The sequence below is a fragment of the Lutra lutra genome, chromosome 8, assembly GCF_902655055.1.
Source record: "Lutra lutra chromosome 8, mLutLut1.2, whole genome shotgun sequence".
NCBI lineage: Eukaryota > Metazoa > Chordata > Mammalia > Carnivora > Mustelidae > Lutra > Lutra lutra.
The window spans coordinates 61,962,249-61,986,974 of NC_062285.1; the positions used below are offsets into that span (position 1 = coordinate 61,962,249).

Sequence of the window (24,726 nt, forward strand, 5' to 3'; positions counted from 1 at the left end):
TTCAGTGGTGTTTTAAAAGGAACTCAAGGACAACACTGTAGAACTGTTGACTCAAATGTGTAATAAGTAACTGTTGTGCCAGAGTACAGGTTGAATATAGATGTGGAGATGCCTATACTTCAGAAAGCTTGAAGAGCCCTCTGCAGTGAGAGACTGAGCCACATCTATAAACTTTTTCTGGAAAGGGCCAGGTCGTAGGTACTTTAGGCTTTGCAGAGTGTATAGTTTCTGTCACAGTTATTTATATTTGCCATTGTAGTGCAAAAGTCATAGGCAGTATCTAAAGGGATAAGCATGGCTATTCAACAAAACTTTATTTACAGAAAAACTCGGCTGGTTTTTTGAACATTGGCCTATAATAATGGATACTATCCCTCCCTGGACATCTCTAAAAAATAGCCTTGAAGGATCAATTTTTTAATAGCATTGGGAGGCAGTTAATGGCTTTATTTAAGGCTGGGATTGAGATGAAAGATCCTGCACTGAATAGTAATGTAACATTTGCGTGTTTATTACTGCTAGACAATGTTATAAGCACAGGTTGGCCTGACAGCAGTGCCCAAGTCATTAATCACGGAAATATACCACTCAGAGTACCTCATTGAATGCCCCCTCATTTTTTTTTTTTATTTTTTTTTTTTTAAAGATTTTTATTTATTTGTCAGAGAGAGAGGAGAGCGAGCGAGCACAGGCAGACAGAATGGCAGGCAGAAGCGAGGGAGAAGCAGGCTCCCCGCCGAGCAAGGAGCCCGATGTGGGACTCGATCCCAGGACGCTGGGATCATGACCTGAGCCGAAGGCAGCTGCTTAACCAACTGAGCCACCCAGGCGTCCCTGCCCCCTCATTTTTAACTGAATTTTTGGGACAGGGGATTGAATTTGGGGACTAGTTTATCTTGGATAGGGGATTGGAAATAAAGGAAGAAGAAGAATAGATTATTTTAAGAGTAGTTCTGGGAGTCACTGATTCTCTAAAGACCTCAGCCATGTGAATCAGTATACTACTTAGCATCTTCATGAAATATGCTTGTCCTTGGTATAAGTATGCCCAGCACAGGGACAGCTCTTACTTTTCCCCAAAATCCCTTTCATTCAGTCTTGGCTCCCATTTTTCATATCTGTGCCCTTTATGATAGAGTCTGTAATGGCAGAATTGAGTGTGAGAGTGGGGTGGGAAATAGAGTTAAACTTCTCATGGCTTTTCATATGTCTTCTTTTTTTGTACCCAATGGATCTGACTACTCTTGACAGAATATTAGTAGACTTTATCAATTAGTTGTTACTCAGAAGTGTTGATTCGTGTTTTTTCAGTCCTCTGTTTGCCTTTGTCTTTCACTTCTGTCTAGGGAAAACACAGAAATTGGGCAGTTAACACTTTTATTACCCTTCCCTATTTTTCTGTTCTTACTAGCACCAATAATAAAAATAGGTGCACCTTGTTAACTCAGTTGTTTGAGCTGCTAGCCCTTAATTTCGGCTCAGGTCATGATCTCAGGGTTCTCGGATCAAGCCCCATGTCAGGGTTTGTGCTCAGCAGGGAGTCTGCTTGAGGATTCTCTCTCCCTCTCCTGCTGCACAACACTCCCTCCCCCCCCGCCCACCCCATGCATGCTTAGACACTAGCTCTCTCTAAAAATAAATCTTTAGAAAAAAATAGTAATGATAATAACAGCCACTTACTACATGGCAGTGGAGCTACGATTTGAATGTATGTCTAAGTCTTAACTAGGATGTTCATGTGTTTAGATACCATGGACTTGCTGGAAGGACAGTAGGAGGAAGCAAGGAGGGGAAGGTTTGAAGTGAACTGGATGTAGATGGAAGGAAACAGACTTTTTTTTTTTTTTTTTTAAGATTTTATTTATTTATTTATTTGACAGAGAGAGATCACAAGTAGGCAGAGAGGCAGGCAGAGAGAGAGGAGGAAGCAGGCTCCCTGCCGAGCAGAGAGCCCGATGTGGGACTGGATCCCAGGACCCTGAGATCATGACCTGAGCCGAAGGCAGCGGCTTAACCCACTGAGCCACCCAGGCGCCCAGGAAACAGACTTTGAAAGAGAAAAGGATGGGGAGAAGGGAAGGATAGAAATTTTAAATGGAGCTGGCCAAGGCTAAAATGTTTAGTTTCTGTTAGCGGGAACCCCTTGTCCCTTCTCTGATTCCTTGAAGCTTGTTGTGCTTCAGCAACTACAGTAAAAAATACATTGCTAGCGTCTTAGGTGTAACTTGAAATAATTTCCTTTTATAGAGAATGGTAGTTATATCCTAGAGCTGTGCTGTCTAGCACGGTAACCAGTACCCCACTGGATTACTTAAATTTAAATTAATTAAGACCTAAATAATATGAAAAATTTTATTCCTTGGTTGTAGTAGCCACATTTCAGGTGCTTGATAGAACAGTTCTTGTTGGGCAGTCTTGTTCTAGAGAACTAAACTATCCTGTTCTAGAGAACTGAACTATCTTCTGCACTACTGTTACTTGAATGCACTATAATGGCTGGCCTGGGATTCTTGCTTCCATGTATTCCAGGGTATGTGTGGGAAAATGAGTTCTGAATTCTGAAAACTGATTTGTAATAGTGCTCCTTTTTTTAAATTCCACATCTAAAAGTTGATGCTTTTATGATAAATAAAATTTATAAATTAGGTCATTCTTCCCAAACTGATTTTATGAACATATTTGGAATAGGATCATAACAGAAGCAATATATACTGAAATAAAAAGGGCAACTTGTAAGATATAAGTGCTTTAAGATCATTATGTTAGGAATAAAAGACTTAAAAGATACTTTAGCTTGGAAAGGCGGAGCCCGAGAAGAGATATTAAAGATTGAAATTTGTAAATTAAAGTCATCTGAAAAGTAAACAGAATTAAAATCAAGAATGAACAATCATTCTTTGAGATTCATTTGTGGTTAACCAAATTTAAAAGAAAATTCTGTTTGATTTAATAGATAATTTACAGAACTCGGTCGAACTATTAAGGAGTCTAGGTAGAATATGATATGATTAAGAGTCATTAATAGTTAATATCATGAAATCAAGTTATATCTAACTTTTTGGGTAACCACAAGGAGGGATCGTTCTGCCTACCCACAGCTTATCTCTTAATTTTTTTTTTTTTTTTAAAGATTTTATTTATTTATTTGACAGAGAGAAATCACAAGTAGGCAGAGAGGCAGGCAGAGAGAGAAGGAAGCAGGCTCCCTGCTGAGCAGAAAGCCCGATGCGGGGCTCGAACCCAGGACCTGGGATCATGACCTGAGCCGAAGGCAGCGGCTTAACCCACTGAGCCACCCAGGCGCCCCCTCTTAAGTTTTTTTAATTCACCACAAATTATTGGCTTAGGGCCATGGTGTCTATATTGTATTCCTGTGCTCCTGTTACTGGAAATTTAAAGCAAAACTGGTATTAAAAACCATGAATCCTTAGATTAAAAATGAATCTAGGCAGATAGAACAAATAAGCATGAATAAGTTATAACTTTATATGCTATTGAACTAAAAGTTGTGACTTTTATCTACTGAAATGCTAAAACCCTGTCATTTTGAATGAATAAACTAGTAATGTAGCATAATTGGTGTTCGATACGGCCCCAGTTACTACATGATGTATTCAAGAAGAAGCGCACAGCTTCTAAGAATTTGGAGCACTTGGTGTTTTAAGCAGATTTCTAACAAGGAAGGGCAGTCTGTAACTTGATTGAGGGTTTCTCAGTGATAAACTATTGCTTATGTACTTCATTGCATGCGTTAAAATAGAGAGGGGAGTATTTGCTATAAAATGTTAATTATAGATTACAATTTATATGTTAATACAAGAATATAAGCTTAATGTTCTTAAGGAAGGAAATGTGAAAACAGCATAGACTATCCAATAGGGCATAAATTATTTAGCTAAGTAAAGATATAGTATATTGCATGTTTTGAGAACTTACTAGATTTTTAAAATATGGTATTAATTTTAAAATTAACATTTTATCACATTTAATTAACTCTCAAATATTTTTTATTCTTAGGATACCAGGGGAGTTGGTATGGTATGAATTTCCCCACATAAAGATTACGGTCAATTATCAATCATACCAGGAGCACAGTATGCCTTCAAAATCAAGTTGGGAAGTTACCTAGAGCAGTGTTTCTCAGGCTTTTACATAATCATGTCCAGATCTTGATAAAATGCAGGTTCTAGGTCTAGAGTGGTGCCTGAGGTATCCTGCATTTTAACAAGTTCCCAAGTGATACAAGATTCCAAGTAATCTATGACTGTCTGAATATTTTTAAGTAGTCTTCTGTCTCCGTAATTCCATTATTGTAGTTGCTGAAATCAGAATACCTTGAAATTATCCTAGAGTCTTGCTGGATACTCTAACAGATACTTCACATTCAGTCTTTTTGCAAATCCTGATGGATGTATTTTGAAAATAGCTGGAATTTGATCCCTTCTTATCACCACTGCGGCTACTCTGTATAAGCTGTTGTCATCTTCTTCCCTAGATGACCAGTCGACTTGCTTTTTCCTTTGCCCCCTCCTCTGCTTAAAATCTTCCACTGGCACATGTCACTCAGAAAAGCAGCCAGTGTGTCTGTTTACCTTAGCCCTTAAGATGTTGCATGGTCTTACTATCTGTCTGTCCTCTTACTGCTTTTCCTGTCTTTCATTCTGTTCTAACCACACTTGCCTCCTTGTTTTTCCTTGGACATATCGGACATACTGCTCTTCACTGCCTTTGGACTTTATATTTACTGTTCTTTTCTGCCTAGAATGTCGGTCCTTTAGGTAATCCATAATTCTCTCCTTTGATTGTTTCAGATTGCCGTTTCAAATTTCACTTTATCAGAAAGGCTTTCCCTAAATACTTGTATGAAATAATAGCTTCTCCATAATTGTATGTTTATTTTATAATTGTATTTTACTTTTCTCAACATCTCAACGTACTAGATATTTTAGTGTGTTTATTTTATCTTCCCTGCTAGAATGTAAAGTCAGGAATTTTTGTCTGTCTTGTTCAATGCTATACTTAGATCATTGTGTAATAGTATACTTACGGCACTCAATAAATCTTTGAATTAAAAAAAAAATAGCCCATGAGGAAGTCACTGGGCCTCTGATTAAATGCCTTCATTGATAGTTACTCTACCTCCCTTCAGAAAAGCCATTTCATTGGAAAGTAACTGCTAAACCTTGAGCTTTCTCCTTAAGCTTTCTGTTATTCCAGGCTAAACATTCTTGCTACTTTTCCTTTTTGCATGTGATATGGTTTCCAAGGCTGTCACCAGTAGTCATCTTCCATGGACATTAATCATTTTCTTGTTTGTCCCTAAATACAATAGCATCAGAACTAAAACAGATGTTGCAAATATAGGCTGAGGGGGAAGTTTTCCTCTTGTTTTTGACAATCTGCTTTTATTAAGACAGACTGATTAAATTAACTTTTTAAAATTTTATTTATTTGACAGAGGGAGAGAGAGAGAACACAAGTAGGCAGAACAGCAGGCAGAGAGAAAGGGGGCGGGGGAGCAGTCTTCCCTCTGAGCAAAGAGCACGATGTGGGGCTCAATCCCAGGACCATGAGATGATGACTTGAGCCAAAGGCAGAGGCTTAACCTACTGAGCCATCCAGGCGCCCCTAAATTAACTTTTTAAAGTAACTCTAATTCTTACTGATTTTGCCTTTTTAATCTACTAAAACCTTTAAATCATTTTTCCATGTGCTACTAAGTTTCTTATCTTCTGCTTTATAGTTGGTTTTTTGAACCAAAGTGTGGGTCTTTGCATTTCTCCTTATTTAGCCTAAAAGAATTTTCCTGGGCAATACATACCTTTAATGTAGAAACTAGTATGTTTAAATTATTGAAAAAACTAATAGAACAATTATTTTGTATCAATATGGGAGAATTATAATTGATGAAATTGGGGATTTCTTGTGCTGAGATATTCCAAAATGTTTTTGAACAGATCATTACAATCATGTATCTTCTTGCATCAGTTCAAGAAAGAATTCAGAGTAAACTTAAAAAATAATTTTACCTCATACACTTATTCTCCTTGACTAACAAATTCATTTCCTTTCCCACATTTCTCATTTTGCCTCTCATAATCATTTTCTTAGTCCTCAAGGCCAGAGTAATCTTTGACTCCTTCCTTGTATTTATTTAGTCACCATATCTCAGAAATTCTTATTTGTTAATTCCTTCTTTTTTATTCAGTTCATAGCCAGTTACCCTAGCTATGTGGATCTCTCTGCTTCTGATCTCTCCCTGCTATAATCCATTTCAGTGCTTTGCTGGCAGATCATTCTTTTATTTATTTTTATTTATTTATTTTTAAAGATTTTATTTATTTATTTGACAGAGAGAGATCACAAGTAGGCAGAGAGGCAGGCAGAGAGAGAGAGAGAAGCAGACTCCCTGCTGAGCAGAGAGCCCGATGCGGGGCTCGATCCCAGGACCCTGAGATCAAGACCTGAGCCAAAGGCAGCGGCTCAACCCACTGAGCCACCCAGGCGCCCCTACTGGCAGATCATTCTTTTAAAAGAGTCATAAGGGGCGCCTGGGTGGCTCAGTGGGTTAAACCGCTGCCTTCGGCTCAGGTCATGATCCCAGGTCCTGGGTTCGAGCCCCACATCGGGCTTTCTGCTCGGCAGGGAGCCTGCTTCCTTCTCTCTCTCTGCCTGCCTCTCTGCTTACTTGTGATTTCTCTCTGTCAAATAAATAAATAAAATCTTTTAAAAAAAAAATAAAAGAGTCATAATACTTTTATCACTTCAGTCTTCAGAGGAATCTGTAAGATTGGATCTAAACTTCTCAATCATTAGAGATCGATTTGTAATCTGTCCCTACTTGATTTGCATTGTTTTGCTTATTGCTTTCCTTACTCATTACCATAGTCTTCCAGATGAATTTCTTAGCATATATCCCTCCTTAGTACACACAGACACACACACACAGACTCTCTCTCTGTCTCTCTCTCCCTCTTCTCTCCCTTTCTCTCTTTCTCTTACACTTTTCTTGTTGTTGTCAGATTGGCCTTGTTAAATGCTATTTTACCACTTTAGTACTGTTGCCTCTTAAATGCAGTGAGCTCAACACATATAACCTATCACATTCAGTGAAAACTCAGTTCAAATTGATCTCTTTTCCCTAAGCTCTAATTATATTTATGCCTGTACCACGAAATCTATCATTTAATCTTTGTTGCTTAATACTAACAGAAGGCTTTTCCTTTCAGTAAGACTGCTTGATGGCAAGGAGTATAAAAGAGTACTGGATTATCCATAAAATTTACTGGCTTGGATTGTACTATGTTCTTTTGTGTTTCAAATAATTTCTTACAGTTCTGGGTTTTTCATTGTTTTTCATTGATACTGGAAGAATGCAAACATAAAAACTCTGTTATAATTCATCCTATAGGAAGCCCATTTTTAAGGAGAAATGAAGAGGAAAATTATATATACCCTAAATGTGGGCGATCAAGAGTATGAAGATACGGAAGGTAAATTTTTATCTTTTATAAAGCTTGTGTGTTGAAAGCAAAAAACTTAGTGTTTCTAAACTGTTCATTTGTGTACATTTCAAAATTTACAAAGAGTTTTTTTGTTTTCATTTATTTTCATTGGTCTTAAATTCTGAAATAAGCTTCCTAAATAAGAAGTGTATACATTTTTTCCCTCCTCCCATGTCTTATTTTTGATTGATCAAGGTTTTTTGTTTGTTTGAACTCTTTCTTCTTAAATTTTTTTCCCTACTGGTTTATGAATATACTAATCTGTGTTTGTTGTTATAATCTTCTGCTTTGGGTTTTTTAAATAGTTGGCATTGATCTTTTCCTCTACTTCTAAATTTAATAATTTAATATTTACTGTTAACAGTAAAAGAACCTTAGAACACTTTAACTCTGATCATCCTACTCTTACTTACAGGTTATAGTCCTCTTTTTTTTTTTTTAAACACCACAGATTAATTGATATTTTTAAATGAATAGTATTTGGGGGATTTCTTCTCCATTTCTTTTTCTTTTTTTTTAAGATTTTATTTATTTCTTATTTGAGAGAGAGAATGAGCATGGAGGTGAGGGTCAGAGGGAGAAGCAGACTCCCTGCTGAGCAAGGAGCCTAGGATGCGAACTGGATCCTGGGACTCTGGGATCATGACCTGAGCTGAAGGCAGTCACTTAACCAACTGAGTCACCCAGGCATCCTCCATTTCTTTCTTTCTTCCTGAAAAAACTTTAAATTCTTTTAGTGGAAGTCTATTAGTGGGGGCACCTGGGTGGCTCAGTGGGTTAAAGCCTCTGCCTTTGGCTCAGGTCATGATCCCAGGGTCCTGGGATTGAGCCCCTCATTGGGCTCTCTGCTCAGTGGGGAGCCTGCTTCCTCTCCTCTCTCTGCCTGCCTCTCTGCTTACTTGTGATCTCTGTCAAATAAATAAATAAAATCTTAAAAAAAAAAAAAAAGAAAGTCTATTAGTGGTAAATTCTTAAGTTTTTGTATTTATTTTAACCTCTTCAGAACTATTCAAAGAGCTACAATTCTGTATTGATAGTTTTTGTTGTTGTTTTCCTCTTAGCACTTTGGGGACATTATTTAACCATTTTATGGCTTTGTTTTTACTGTCAGGAAATCTCTTCTCAGCCTAATTGTCAATCCCTTAGAGATGATCTGTCTTTTCCTTCATTTTTCTTTTTAGATCTTATTTTTATCTTTGATGTCTTTGATGTTGTACAGATCTGCTGCATTGTTTCTGGCATGGATTGTTTTCATTTCTCTTGGTTACTATACTTTCTATGTCCTTTATCTTTTGGATCTTTTTTGTTTGTTTGTTCTCTCATTTCTCAGCCATTACTGCTTTAACTGTTGGATATTCTTTATTCTCTTCTTCTGGGCTTCAATTAGTATGTTAGACTTTGTTTTGACCTCATTTCCCACTCTCCCAGGTTACATCTCCTTGTATGTCTGTTGCAGTCTAGGTAGTTTTCTCAGATCTCTCTTACAGTTCACAAATATTCTTTTCTTCTGGGTCTAATATACTGTTTAATCATTCTTTGTTTTATTTGCAAATTCCGATATTTGAAGCCAGTGGACATCTAAATAAATTGATCATTAGTGAGTATAATGTGTAAAATATAAGTAATTGTTTCTGTTGATTCTTACTCAAAGTAACTTATTTTCGTAGGTTTGGTAATGTTTTGATTATGAACTCATGTTTGATAAATTTAATCTGTAGAATTCTGAGGGCCCACCTAAGGGATGTTTTCCTTCAGAGGATTTGTATTTGCTTTTTTCTAAACCCATGCTCTACTTTAGCATGGGGTCTTGACTTGATATGGAAGTCTCTTAGGATCAGTTCCCCTGCCTGGGTTGGTTGTAAATCTTTAGATGTGAACCCTAATATGAACATTTGCTCTCAGGACAATATCCACTTTTCCACTTGCTTGGTGTATATTGTTTGCATTTCAGCTGACAATTTCTTTATTGTTGTTTCATTTTATGTTGAATTTTCAAGTTTCTTTTACTTTTGAGCCAACAGTACATATTCTTTTATGTTGGTTATATTGCTGGTGGGCATTTAAATTAGTACAAACCGTAAGGGATAAAATTTCATAGTTATCTATTCAAACTACAACTGTAGTCCATCAGTAAGTTAAAACAAAAAAAATGCAGACTAGTGTATATAGTGTTTTAGTATTTGTGTGAAGAAGGAGCTTTAAAAAGATATGTTTTAAGAGTTGCTTGCTTCTGCATTAAAAAAATATCTTCGGAAGAACACAGAAGAAATGTAATAGTTGTTACTTATTGCATTTGGTGGGGCTGGATGGATGGCAGTAGATTTGAGTGGGAGATTTGTCAGTATAACCTTTTTTTAACTTTAAAATATTCGAACCATCTGATTATTACTTATTTTTAAAATTCATAAAAAATTCTTTTTACTTCCCCATTAAAAATATAAATTAGTAAATGTTGGGGGTATTGTGCTCAAGGAGATGTTTATTACACTGTAAGATTTAATTACTTTGTCTTTGGGGGGCCCTTTAGAATATCTAGTTCTTGATACTGCCTTGAACATGTCATTTGGTTTGGAAAACTTGAAAGCGTATATGGCTGCTTTACTTTATAGGTGAAGAAAACAAAGATAATACTGCCACCACTGGTCTGTTGTACAGTGAAGCTGACAGATGTCCAATATGTCTTAATTGCCTGTTAGAAAAAGAAGTTGGTTTTCCAGAAAGCTGTAATCATGTCTTCTGCATGACCTGTATTCTTAAATGGGCAGAGGTGAGTCTGAGAATGAACTAATATTATTGTATTTTAATTTCCTAGCATGGTATCATGCCGCCTAAAGAGCTGATAATGCCTTTTATAAGTAACACTTTTTCCCCTTACTGTAGACAAATTTCCCTGTATTATTCCAGTTCTTTCAGTATATTTTTTTCTAGTTTTTTTTACACATCTTTTTTGTTATTTTATAATAAAAATTTTAAGTGCACATCTTTAAAAAAAAAAAAAAACAACCTTATAGGAATAACAGATTTTTTTTTTTTTTTTTTTTTTTTGGCGAGGGGGTAGAAATGCAGTAATTCATCTTCAGTGTACTTTATCCTCTTGAGATAATATCTGTTTACTGCTAATAACACGTTCTGTCCGTTTTGTGTTTTATATTTTTCAGGGAATTTTTATGTAGATTATTTGATTTCTTGTATCAGCCTTGTGGAATAACAAGAGCAGATATACTAGTGTTTTTCAGTTTTACAATTTCATAGCTTAGAGAGGCAGGAGTGAATTTGGAACTGCCATTCTCTAATTCCTGTCTTTAATGTAGTGTAAAATAATTTCAGAGTCCAAGTTAATGATATTGCTGAGATTCTTATTAGGTAGTAAGTGATTAAGAAAAGGATATTTTGGACTTTTAATGTATTATGTTGACTTAGTTCAGGCCGAGTAGATCATGGTACTAGTAAATTGAATCACTGAATATGCATTATAAGCCCTATTGTTACGAATTGTGAAATAAAAATTCATTGTCATATGAATCGTGCTGTATTTTTCTGAATTAGTAGTCCTTCAGGCTGTAAAAATGAGTAAAAAAGATAAATCACAAAAATATTTTTTCAACAGTAGCTGCATTCAAGTTGATGTCCTTAAGCACATTGGATAATTGCTTCTTACATAAGTGGGGCTTTCAAAGTTCTGTGTTTCACTTATATTTTCATTAATAGTGTAGAAAGGAGAATATAACTGTATACTGATGCTGTGGCCGAGTTCTGGAAGGAGGAAAAAAGATTTGTTATACCAATTGAATTCATACCTGTATACCTGGAAACAGTTCTAATTAGATTAAAGCCTCAACTGGTCTTGGCAAGAAGGGACTAAGGAGAGGTAAAAATGTATTTTGGGAAAAAATATGTTGAGTTTAATTTAATTATTAATATAATTATGAATCTCCATGTGTTTATAGGAGCATTGACTAATGAATGCATATTTTTCTCTGCCATTCAATTAAAGATTTCATCTGTGTTGAATTTAATGCACCTTGGTTTGCTTTGTGATTATATATTTTAAAAGTAGAGACTTTGCTTCCAGTAGAGAAGTAACATTATTAGATGGGTAGAAGGTTTCAATTCACTGCTTTTATAAGATTTTATTTAGTGATCATATAATTGTTAAGATTCAGCAACATAGTCTGAGTGTGTGCTTTTCTCTGTGACATCAGAATGTACTAAATAGGTCTGATTCTCCATCATTATGCTGTACATGCATCTTCAGCATAATCACGCACTTTATCCTGGTGTGCGTGTTCCAGGTTTCTCTAGGGTGTATATCTAGAAGTGGGACTACTAGTAGGTGGTGGACTATGCACATTTTCAACTGAGTTCTCAACTTATCTATGTTTTTAGCTTTTGTTGAATTTTTTTATTTTAAGATTTTATTTATTTGAGAGAGAGAGCATGGGAGTGTTGGGGGAAAGGGCAGAGGGAGAAGGAGAGAGAGAATCCCAAGCAGACTCCCCACTGAGTACAGAACCTGACGTGGGACTCGATCTCAGGAACCTGAGATCATGACCTGAGCCAAAATCAAGAATCAGACACTTCATTGATGGAGCCACCGAGGTGCCCCAAAAAAAAATTTTTTTTAAAGTTGAAAATACTTGATAACATGTATAGTGTTGCAGTCAACACCTTTCTTGAATGTAATATTTTCTCTTCTGTGTTACTCCTTTGGATATAAACATTTATTAAAGCCAAACAGCTTTTAAAAGAAAGTAGGGGGAGTTTAAATTGTGATATGGTTTAAACAAAGTAATTAACCTTGAAAGCAGAGAATAACCAGGGAATATTCTGAATTATTTCATTGTCCCTAAACAGGATAGCGTCCATCATTGAATTGACCAGTAACAAGAACACAATCCAATAAATTGTTCATTGTAAATAATAAATGAATATTTTGACTTTGGATATACATGTTTGTATTTAGACATGTCTGTATTTAGAGGCTCCTAAGGAGCCAGGCCCTATACTAAGGCTTTTTAAATATTCTTTCATTTAAATAACTATGTCAACGTTTATTTAATACTCAAGGCAAGGATTCTGAACTCCAGTTTGTTGCTAAATACTTCAAGGGATAGCCTGAAATTAAAATAATTTTAAAAAATTGATTCATAGTTTAAAATTTTACCAGTGTTCAGTTTTTTAGTAGGAAGGTAGAAATCAAAGTGAAATTTATAGTTGTTAGAAGTCTATATAATAAGAAAACAGTACAAAATGTGTTGAGAATCATCTTCATAGCTTATGTGTCTTTCAGAAATTCAGCTGAGCTGTCTGAGGTTTGTACTCCAGGTTCATTGAAATAGGATTCAGAATGGATATCAAGAACCAAAAAGAAGTACTTATTTACTTTTACCTTAATATTTTAGGCATTGAAGAAATTCTCTTCTGTAAGAAACAAGTAAACTTAAGGTATATGGTAGTGTAGTGTATTTATTTCAGACACCCTCCTGAAATTTGTCATGCTCCTAAAGTTTCTATATCCAAAGTCAAAGTTAGTTTTTAATCTTTTCAAGCTCTAAAATTTTGGTTCTGTGTTTATTTAAAATAAAAGCCATGTAAGGCCTTTCAAGTGATCAAGTAACTAAGCTTTAGTCTATAGGTATTTTATACAGTATGCCTTCCCCAGGGAGGAATGATTCAGGGTAATAGAACCTATAGTGGCCTTCGTGGCCTGTAACCTAATTTCCTGCATTTTGGGACACTGAATAAATTAAGCATGTCCACTATGACTATGTTTAATTTTAAGAAACTCCTGCATGGTAGGCCTGTTGGTTTGTGAATTAATGGTGATGATGATGATGTAGAAATAGAATATTAAACAGTAATTAGCACTTAAGGAAAGTTGAAATTTTTATTTAAAGCATTAATATTAGGGCTGAGACTCTAAAACTAAACAAAGTAGACCTTTGAACTGATGTATTACGCACAGAGCACTACACTAAAGTTTATTAGCCACTTAAAAAGTTATTTTACCAAATTTACCTACCTATATTTTACCTACCTTACCTATATATTTTACCTTATTATACCTATATGGTCTAAACATATTGACAGTTTTTACTTTGTCTGTAAGTTTAACCTTGATCCTCTGAGTTTGCACGTTTTATTTTATTTTATTCATTTTATTTATTTATTTGAGACAGACAAAGATCATGAACAGGGAGGAGGGGCAGAGGGAGAGGAAGAAGCAGGCTCCCTACCAAGCAGGGAGTCTGACGACTTGGGGCCAGATCCCAGGACCCTGAGATCATGACCTGAGCTGAAGGCAGATGCTAAGCCAACTGAGCCACCCAGGCATGCCCTAAGTTTGTATATTTTAAAGTAGATAATTAGAAAGGTGAAGGCCAAGAGAATTCTGACACACAGCTGTAGTAGTGATAGCTGATCTGTAATTGTGATTCCCATAGACAATAAGATACAACTTCCACACATACACAGGTTGAGAAAATAGGATTTATGATTTGGCAGATTGCTAAGAAGTGGTTAAAATTTTGGACCTAAAAAGGTTAAGTTTAAAGCCTTGGAAGCATTTTATGTTTGAAGTATTTAAGAGATTATGTGAAGGGATACACATAGGCGATGAGGAGGTTCTGATATCCACTAGGGTTTTCTATCTTTAATATGAAATATTTCCCTGTCTTTTAAGTAATTTTTTAAATGTGATTATCTTTCCTTCTGTAAGCAAATTATCCTCCAACTTACTTATCTCAGTCCTCCATTTCATACCAAATGCTGATAGCTTCAGTTTGAGAAAGTAAGGTTAAGGAAATCAAATTTGGACAGCTGGCAAAGGTATGTTTTCTCTTCTGAGAGTAGAAATGAAGAGGCTCTTACTATGATGAGTACAGTTCTTGAAGAAGTTAAACGATAGTAATGCAGCCAGGTGAGGAATTTATTTTTCAATTAATAATACATACCAAAAAATCAGAACCTGACTAGTTGACTTATATCTTGATTATTGATATGTTTTATATATAGATATTCTTTATGCAGTGAGTAGAAATTTACACACTCTAGTGATTAGAATACTTTTCAAAGCTATATTGCCTGGATTTCTTCAATTTTTTTCCTGGAATTTTAGTTTTTATTTATTCCTGAACGAAACTAAACCTTTCTGTTGTGTAGTTCTCTATGAACAAAAATGTAAACATCTGTGGAGCAATACTGTTAGTCCTTATCTTTAAAACTTTATAAAGCATTGTCAAATACATTATTTCATTTAATTATTACAACTTGTGTAGAGGTGATTCAGGACTATCATCATCCTAAAAGTAAGAGAGGTTGCTCATTTTGGGTCCTCCAGAGCTTGAATTTGTGACTCATTATTCCACATCCTCTGTTGTTTCTCCTCATAGATGAATCCTTTGGTAAAGCAAAGAATATTTTTACACTGTGAACCACTCATTATCTAACGTGGACACTCGTAATCTAAAGCATAAATGTAATAGATTTTTATTTAATATTGTTTTTACCAGTTAGGTAAATTAAGGTGTATTTCTGTATAGCCTACTTTTAAATGTCAGAACTTTAAAGTGATTTGTGCAGGTAGTTTATGGAATTTAGTGTTTTTATTTTTCCAGAGAAAGAAAGTATTAACTATTAAATGTAAAAAGAAATTATGATTAAAAGTAATTCTTACCCAACTGTTGGGTTTTCAAGAACAAGAAAGGGTTCCCTTTGGGTAGTTAGATAAAATGCTTTCTTGGTGTTAATTTTGTCACTGACAGTCATTTGTCCTTTAGGAATACATTCCTGAAAGCTGTTACAAAGAACCACAGTTTCACTAACGTGGACTGACAAGGACTGTCTTGAAGAAACTGGTTAAGTGTGATAGGGATCATGTAGTCTGTCTGACTACAGGTGAGCACTTTCTTTGGAGGTGTTCAGGCTAGGTATCTTAGAACCATTAACAAGAAAAATAGGTTCTTGTGAATAGGTTTTCAAAATAAGCCTCTAATGGTATGCATTCCTAAATCCTTTTTATTTGCTTTTGAACTGTAGTTTTATGTATTGTGCTCCCTTTGTTAGTAGAAAGAATAGATGTTCTAGAGATTCCCATGAACAGACAAACCTACTTACAAGCATAGGTACTGAGATTTAGTCTTAAGCGCTTACCTTTAACACTTGCTTCTCTCTCTCTAGGAGGGGCTATCTGTAGGCAGCCTTTGTGATTGAGGATAGAGCAGCAGCAGGAAGCAAGAAATATTAGGAATCAAGAATCCTGAATTCCAAATAAGGAAGGTTTCCTGTTCTTACATTTAAATATGGGTTTGTCTGAGCTGGGAATTTACAACGCTTCAGAATACTAGGGTATGTTTTACTAAAATCATTAGGAAGATTTTTTTTTTTCCTATCAAAATTGCCTCCACTGATAAAAACCTTAGTACAGAGCTTCAACAATAAAATTATGCTCTTGTTTTTCAATACACATTACATTGTAAAGCAGTGATCAAATTCTATTAACTTTGTAGCTCTATCAAGTTGAATGGTGATATTGAACTATGTTGATTATGAAACAAAGTAAGATACTTTACAGATTATTGAAATGAAAGTCATATTGGCTTAAATAGGTGATTGAGTATTTTTGATGTATATAAGAAATCAAAATGGTGAATAATCATGGGGTATTTATTTTGTTGTATATAAGGAAAACAAAATTTGGGATAATTTTCTTCAAAATACTGAAGTCACATTTTTAAGCACAATAAGCGTATTAGTTCAGAATTTTCTACATTAGTTTTACTTGTGCATTTTTAAAACCATACAACTTAAAACTAGATCATCTATATTAGTAACAAATTATGAAGACTAAGATTAAAATATCTGACATTTTCTGAATGGCTGTCTGTTGGATATAAGGGTGAAGTACCCTTGGGAATGCCTTAAAATTAGGCCAGTGCAAACTGTTTTTTAAACTCTATTTGCAAAACTTGCCTAGTAAAGGTATTTGATCATTGTGTTATCTGTAATTTTATGCATTAGTACCTGCTAATGATGGTGTCTTTGAACTTTGCCCTGTGTACTTTTCTTACAGTATACATTAACAAAAAAATTAATGATCCACTTGATTTTTTAAAAATCTGTTTTGATTTTATTTTTCTTTAGTCAATCTTTTTTTTTTTAAAGATTTTATTTATTTTTATATATTTGACAGACAGAGATCACAAGTAGGCAGAGAGGTAGAGAGAGAGAGAGGAGGAAGCAGGCTTCCTGCTGAGCAGGGATCCTGATGTGGGGCTCGATCCCAAGACCCTGGGATCATGACCTGAGCTGAAGGCAGAGGCTTTAACCCACTGAGCCACCCAGGTGCCCAGGCGCTCCTTCTTTAGTCAGTCTTAATATATTGAAGTATGCTCTGACAACTTAACTCAGGATAACCAAATTTCTCTTCTGTTTACCCTTTGAAATGTTTTGTTAAACTGTTCTAAGGTCAGAACTGGATATCATCATTTCTAACTAGCCATGGCAAAGATACTATAGGTAGCTTGTTTTCTGACCTTTGCTTCCTTAACTGGGGAAGATAACTTGGTTTTCAGCATTTTTTCTGATGGCTGAGCCTGAGCTAAAGAAAACCTATTAACTTATTTTCTAGTACTACTAGATTTAGAAAATGTAAGCATATACAAATTTTGATAATATATAACAATGGTTTTCTGACTTTTTGCTGTTTTCTTTTTGTTTTTGTAATAGCCATAAAACCTTTTCTTCAAATGAAACCTTAAACAAATCTGTGGCAATTAAGCTTAAGGAGAACAGAACAAAACCAAAATCTTACTCAGAACCCTTTTATTTGAAACATCAAAATGGAATGTCTCAGTTAAAACTGTCAGTTTTAAAGGCAGGAGTGCCATATATCTGGTGTCAAATGAGGAAATTTGATAAGGAAGAAAATAGTTACGTAATTTCAAAGTTTTTGAAAGATTCGTTGCACCTAATTTAGAGTAAGTTTCTTGAACACAGTGGCTTTCTTTATTTGTTAGATCTTAGTGTTTTGAAATAGTTATAATAAAATGAAATATTTTAATTTCCATAAAAATCATTGAGAATGGTCTCTCACATGCATGTATAAATCATATTGTGGGTTGTCTTTTTGTTAATGAACTAAGCTTTTTCTGTTTGTGCAGTGAAGTTAGTTGATATTTAGAAGACTTTACACAATGCTTAGTATATGCCATACACTCTTCTAAGATTAATTCCATTAATTCCTGTAAGAACCTTAGAAGTTCTATTATCCACATAGTCACAAATGAGGTAACTCATTTGAGTTATGAGACGCACAAAGTCTGTAACTTGTTCAAGGTTACTTATCAGGGCAAGATATGAAAGTAGATAGTAAATTCACAGCTTCCATACATCTTTGTTAATGGTTTTTTAAAGAACGTGGATGGAAACAGTTTTCATCTATCATTGTTTGATCTTTTTTTTTTTAATGTTTATCTAAATTTACCTTTAAAATAGAAGTAAGAATATTCTGAAACTTAGTTATTTATAAGAACTTGAAAGTTTTTATTTATTATTCTTTTTTTTTTTAAACCAGAGAGAGAGAGAGACAGAGAGACAGAGAGAGGGAGGGGCAGAAGAGGGAAAGAGAAAATCTGAAGTAGGCTCTACACCCAGTATGGAGTCTGACACGGGGCTTGACCCTACTACAACCCTGAGATTTTGACCTGATTTGGGCGCTTAACCGACTGAGCCATCCAGGCACCTTGAAAATTTTTACTTTTAAATATTATTTTGAGTTATAAATATATTAATACAACCTTAGTTGTATTAAATTAAATTGTTTTAAATTTAGTTGTATTAATCTCCTTAAATTCTAGTTTAAGAAATTTCATATAGTAAATGTTGGGGCGCCTGGGTGGCTCAGTGGGTTGAGCCGCTGCCTTCGGCTCAGGTCATGATCCCAGGTCCTGGGTTCGAGCCCCACATCGGGCTTTCTGCTCGGCGGGGAGCCTGCTTCCTCCTCTCTCTCTGCCTACCTCTCTGCCTACTTGTGATTTCTCTCTGTCAAATAAATAAATAAAATCTTATATAAAAAAAAAAAGGGGGGGCGCCTGGGTGGCTCAGTGGGTTAAGCCGCTGCCTTCGGCTCAGGTCATGATCCCAGGTCCTGGGTTCGAGCCCCACATCGGGCTTTCTGCTCGGCGGGGAGCCTGCTTCCTCCTCTCTCTCTGCCTGCCTCTCTGCTTACTTGTGATTTCTCTCTGTCAAATAAATAAATAAAATCTTAAAAAAAAAAAAAAGAAATTTCATATAGTAAATGTTAATATGGTAAGCAACAATCACATAGTTGAGTTCCTTGAACTCAACTAGAATTGATATTTGCAGTGCATTATTAAAAAAGATATGGACAGCTTTGTCACTATTTGTTGCAAAGCTTCTTAAGGGGTCAAGTTTTCTGTAAGGAAAGTAATAGCATTCTAAATCCCTACTACTTGGAAGTAAGCTGAGCTGGCTTCTACCAGTCTGAACTGATTTAATGCAGTAAGGTCACATATCCTAATTCAGATGTGGTAAAGCATTTTATCAAGGCCGACTTAAGAGGAAGAGAAAAACTACTTTTTAGAGTGAGTAGAAAGTAACTCAACTTGTATTTTGGCTACTCTCAAAGTGATTCACAGGCTTTGTGAAAATGTATTCTATGATCAAAGTCTACACACAGTCTATCGACCTGTGCTTATATAAGTGTATCTTGGTATGTTCCATAGTCCAGAAAGGCAAAAATGACATTTTTTTTTTAAGATTTTATTTATTATTTATTTGACAGACAGAGATCACAAGTAGGCAGAGAGGCAGGCAGAGAGAGGGGACGGGAAGCAGGCTTACTGCCGAGCAGAGAGCCAGATGTGGGGCTCGATCCCAGGACCCTGAGACCACGACCTGAGCCGAAGGCAGAGGCTTTAACCCACTGAGCCCTCCAGGCGCCCCAACAACGTTTCTCACTAGAGAATATAAGATAATTTATCAAAATTCCACTACTATCTTGTGGTCTTTTAGGCTATTGCTATTACATTTTTAAAATCCTGTTTTACTTTTATAGCCATAAGCACTAGTAATATCACCTTTTGTTATTTTTATGTGGTATAGAATCTTCCCTTCATCATACTACCAATGGGCAAAATACTGTATCTTTAATAATTTAAATAATATAAACCTATTTCTATGCAAATATTTAAATACTGTAATCACAGAAACTCCTATAGTTGATGCACATTTATTTTGAAAGTATAGGAAATAATTTTATCAAAGTTCATTTAGAATCACAGTGATCAAAAGACTATTTTCCTTAATCTATAAGGAGTGCCTACAATTCAATTTTAAAAAGACTAGAAACTTAATAAAAAAGTTAGGCAAAGGGCAATGAATAAACAATTTAAAGAAAAGGAACTTTGTAAAGCATTTAAAAATACGAAAATATGCCCAATCTTACTATAAAAGGAAATGTAAACTAAAACTTTTTTTTTTTTTTTTTAAAGATTGTATTTATTTGACAGACAGAGATCACAAGTAGGCAGAGAGGTAGGCAGAGAGAGGAGGAAGCAGGCTTCCCGCCGAGCAGAGAGCCCGATGTGGGGCTCAATCCCAGGACCCTGGGATCATGACCTGAGCCGAAGGCAGCGGCTTAACCCACTGAGCCACCCAGGTGCCCCATAAATTAAAATTTTTAAGCATACCATACTTATTAATTATTATTATTAATTAATAATTAATAATAGAGTTATTAATAAAGAATGGGACCACTCAGAAATAGTAATATAGTAATATATTAGTAATATAATTATTATAATATATAATATATAATAATTATTACTAATATATTACTAATAATTAATAGTAATATATTAGTAATAATTATTATATATTATAATAATTATTACTAATATATTACTACTACTAATAATAGTAATACAAACCAGTTTAAGATACATAATTAAGAGAAAAAATTTAGTTCAGCATATGTTTAGTTATACTATATATTAAAAAGATACACCATATATATATGTATGTGTGGGATATCCCCTAAAGGATATATAGGAAACTACTTCTGGAGACATTATTACTGGTGTAACTGTTCATTCAAAACAATCGATTTGGAGAGAAATATTAAGTCATAGAATATTAAGATCTGTACAGGACCTGTCCAAGTCATTCCTTTCTACAGCTGATTTAGAGTTGCCCAAGTGCTTTAGGTCACGAGCTATTGATTTTCATGTAGTTCTCCTTTCAGTATACCAGTAGTTCTCAGCTGGGCAAGCAGGTCTTAATGGAATTATCTTGATATCTTGATAATAGAGATTTTATCTCTTGCAGATTGGTGTAGTACACTTATCTAGCCAGCATGTAGTAGGTGCTCAGTAAATGTTTGAATGAATTGAACAAATTTAGGATATTTATTACTCTTTTTAATTTATTATCTATTTTATTTATTAGACTTTGACATGGTACAGGTAGAAAGTATTTTATCTTTATCTTTGAAAGAAGAGAAATTATTTTTCTGTTTCCTTTTCTAGTGGAAAACTAATTATAAATGCATTTGTTATGGTTTAATTTTGATCTGTTCTAAAGAAACATTTGTAAAGTTACAATTTGCTAATCATTTTTCAGATACTGGCTTCATGTCCTGTAGACCGAAAGCCATTTCAGGCAGTGTTTAAATTGAGTGCATTGGAAGGTTGTGTTAAGGTAAGGTTTATGTTTTACTTTGCAGTATGAAATGTATAAACTTAGTTGAGATGATTTTCCCTTAATAGATTTCCAGTTTGAGTATATTTATGAATTGTTCAACTTTAGGTTTAATATGTGATTATTATTTCTATTCAGCATGGCAAGCCTAGACTTTTCTACAAGGCTACAAAAATTATGAACCCTTTTTATTCTTTGCCCTCTCAAAGAAGACATATCCATGGTAGTCACCTTACAATTTTCCACAAAATATGACTTCTGATGCTCTAAAGGAAGTTTCACATTTAGTCTTAAATTGTAGGAGGTTTAAATTTTTAGAATGTTTTTAGTGTGAGGATGTTTATATATCAGAAACATTTACTAATTAATTGGATAGTGCTTTGAATGTATTTTTCCATTGAAAAGGGGTTTGAAATGGAATATGAGATTCAAAGACTGACCCCACAAAAACTTAAGTTTGAAAGACCTGAAAATTGTTTTTCATGAAAAGCATTATTATGTTTGGAAGATTAAGCCAATAAAACTAAATATAAAATGGTATCTTTGTTTTTAAATGCTGGTGCTTGAAGGAAAGTGAGCAATTGGAGAATACGGGGTTTTGTAGAGATCTTGAGAGAGACTGCTCACAATTTCAGGGTTAGTATAGGCAGATGACTTTTATTCTTTAAGTACAATTTTATTGTAATACTTAATCCTAATCACTTTCATGAGATGCACATTTAAATACATACCTCATTGATGTTATTTATGGTTATGAACCATGATTATGGTTTGTATTTAGATTAATATTTGGCTAACAAAAGAAGAAAAAAGAAATAGGAACATATTCCTGAGTTAATGAATAAAAGGTGAAATGACAAGAGGAGAGTAAGTAGTTGTATAAGATATATGAGAAGATTTCTTGAGATAACATTTACAAGTCATGAATGATGTATTGCAGTACTTGGCTGGCTCAGTTGGTAGAACATGCAGCTCTTGATCTTAGGGTAATGAGTTCAAGCCCCTGTTTGCAGGTAGAGTTTACAAAAAAAAAAAAAAAAAAGGAATTTTCAATATATACATGCCTGATGCCACTGATGAGGGGTAGAGAGGAAGACTGTTCCCAAGTAGCATCATAAGCCCTTAACAACTTGGTTGCTGTCTTTATGAGTAGAAAGGGGTATGGAAGTGACATACAACTATTTAAGCATAAGGTATTCTCAATGGAGGTATTTATAATTTGTTTTGATATATTTTTACCAGATGAGTCTCAGTGACATAAGGAACAAATGAGACTATAATTCAAATAACGTGACATACGTAAAAAATGATTTTGCTTGTTGTAATTGTGTTAATTGTGCATCTATATAAATTAGTATGTCTTGGAGAAAGATACTATATAAATGTTATGATCAAAATTAAAGCATGGCTTCTCTGAAAGATAGATTCTCTATTTTTCCAGACTATATATATAATGTTGCTGAAGATGTATTGGCATGAACTAGCTTCCAAAGATATTTTCCTCTAAAACTTTGTTTTGTTGCTTTATGTGAAATACTGTGTTTTTGTTGCTTAGATTAACAATTTATGTTTTCTTTAATATGGTTTGTATTTTACTTAAATTAAAAGTCTGCAGGGATGCCTGGGTGGTGCAGTTGGTTGAGTGCCCCACTCTGTTTCCGCTTGGTTGTGATCTTGGGGGTGTGAGATTGGGCCCCAGGTTAGTTACCACACTGAGTGCAATCTGTTTGGGACTTTCTCTCTCAAATAAAATTTTTTTTAAAAAGTTTGGAGGAGTGTTAACCTAATTTAGTCAGACTTAACAAGTATTTCTTATTATGTGATATTAACTATATGTTTTTAATATTTTCCTTTGACCTTTACTTCTGAATCTTCACTTTATTTATCCCTTTCCAACTAAACGAGTGAGACATCTGTACTTGCTTAGTCCCTTTTTATACTTGCTTTTCAATTCATATTGAACATTTACCTCTGTAAAAGTGTCCTCACTAAGGTTTGGGATAATTTTTTGTTTTCTGCATGTGGTACTTTTGACTGCCCTTTATTTTCTTTGGCTTATAGGGTATCTTTTTATGAATTTTGTATGTATGTTTTACTTTTCTGACCTTTCACAATCTTTACATCTCTCTGCCTTCCTTACCTTTTTAAAAATCATTTCTTAAATTTTAAATTCCTTTCAGTGTCCTGGGGATACTTTCTCTCTAAATCTTCTCAAGTACTCCAGTAGTTATAAGCTCTTACATGTATTTATATGGCTTCTAAAACTATCACTAGCCCAGATCTCTTTCCTCAGAACTAGATTAAAGTTTTCATCTGCTTGTTGGATATCTCCGTGTAGAATACTGAGGAATGTAAACATTAACAGATCCAGAACTCATCTGGGAGTTTTCCATTTTTTCTTTGTCCCTCATCTTTGCCTAGTCCTTCTGAGCAATGTCTTAAATTTGCTTTCTCTTCATTCCTTTTTTGTCACTTCTTTGTAGACCTTCATGCTGTCATTTAGACTGGTTCTGCCAATAGAAATATAGTACAAGCCACTATAAAATTTTTACTTTCAGTAGTCACATTGAAAGAGTAAAAAGAGGGGCGCCTGGGTGGCTCAGTGGGTTAAGCCGCTGCCTTCGGCTCAGGTCATGATCTCAGGGTCCTGGGATCGAGCCCCGCATCGGGCTCTCTGCTCAGCATGGAGCCTGCTTCCTCCTCTCTCTCTGCCTGCCTCTCTGCCTACTTGTGATCTCTGTCTGTCAAATAAATAAATAAAATCTTAAAAAAAAAAAAAAGAGTAAAAAGAAGCCGTTAAAATAAATTTTTATAGTATATTTAATCCAACATAACTAATGTATTATGTCAACATACAGTATTTTTAAAGAATTATTGAGAGGTTTTACCTTGTTGTTCTATATCTTTGAAATACAGTGTATATTTTGCACTTAAGAGTACATCTCAATTCAGACAAGCCACATTTCAGTGCTCAATAACCACATATGGCTAGTGTCTTATCTCTCACAGTGTATAGATCTGCTACACAACTCTAAGAGCTTTCTTCTGGTTTCCCAGACTTTATAGTCTCTCCTTAACTGGTTTGTTCTCTACATTGCTTTAATACCTCCATTTATTCACTGTTTCCCCTGGAATTATTTTCTTATTTGAACCCCTTTACAATCTGTTCCTAATATGTTACATCAGCTTCATATCCTGCTAATATTTTCTTCCCCATCTGCATTGGCTTCTCATTGTTCCTTGTAACTATGTTCTTTCTTCTATTCAGAATACTTTTTTCTTAGACAAATTCCTACTCTTTAAGACCGACTCATTAAAGTCTTCTCTATTATCCTCAAATAGTAAATTTCTCAGTCCTACATATATATAGAGATCTGTGCTCAAGAGCACTTTCTGTTTACATGCCTCTCACTATTTTGTTTCCCTGGAGCTTAGCACACTTAACAGTCTTATAGCTTAGGATACTTGAATGAATAAGCATGTGTTTAGGCTACCCTTTCAT

At 34.8% G+C, this 24,726-nt stretch overlaps 1 protein-coding gene across 7 annotated transcripts in view; it reads left to right on the plus strand.

The window, feature by feature from the left end:
• The window catches only part of SCAF11 (SR-related CTD associated factor 11), a 76,259-nt gene that overhangs the window by 21,329 nt on the left and 30,204 nt on the right, over positions 1-24,726 (plus strand). For 5 of the 7 annotated variants that reach the window (XM_047740210.1, XM_047740205.1, XM_047740207.1 and 2 more), the window contains 3 exons: positions 7,412-7,493; positions 10,115-10,272; positions 21,147-21,224. In XM_047740210.1, the coding sequence (XP_047596166.1) occupies positions 7,433-7,493; positions 10,115-10,272; positions 21,147-21,224 (297 nt within the window). In that variant the 5' untranslated portion in view covers positions 7,412-7,432. Of the gene's footprint in view, positions 1-7,407; positions 7,494-10,114; positions 10,273-15,683; positions 15,852-21,146; positions 21,225-24,726 lie in introns of those variants that run through there. The other 2 variants (XM_047740208.1, XM_047740211.1) reach the window with 2 other exon arrangements.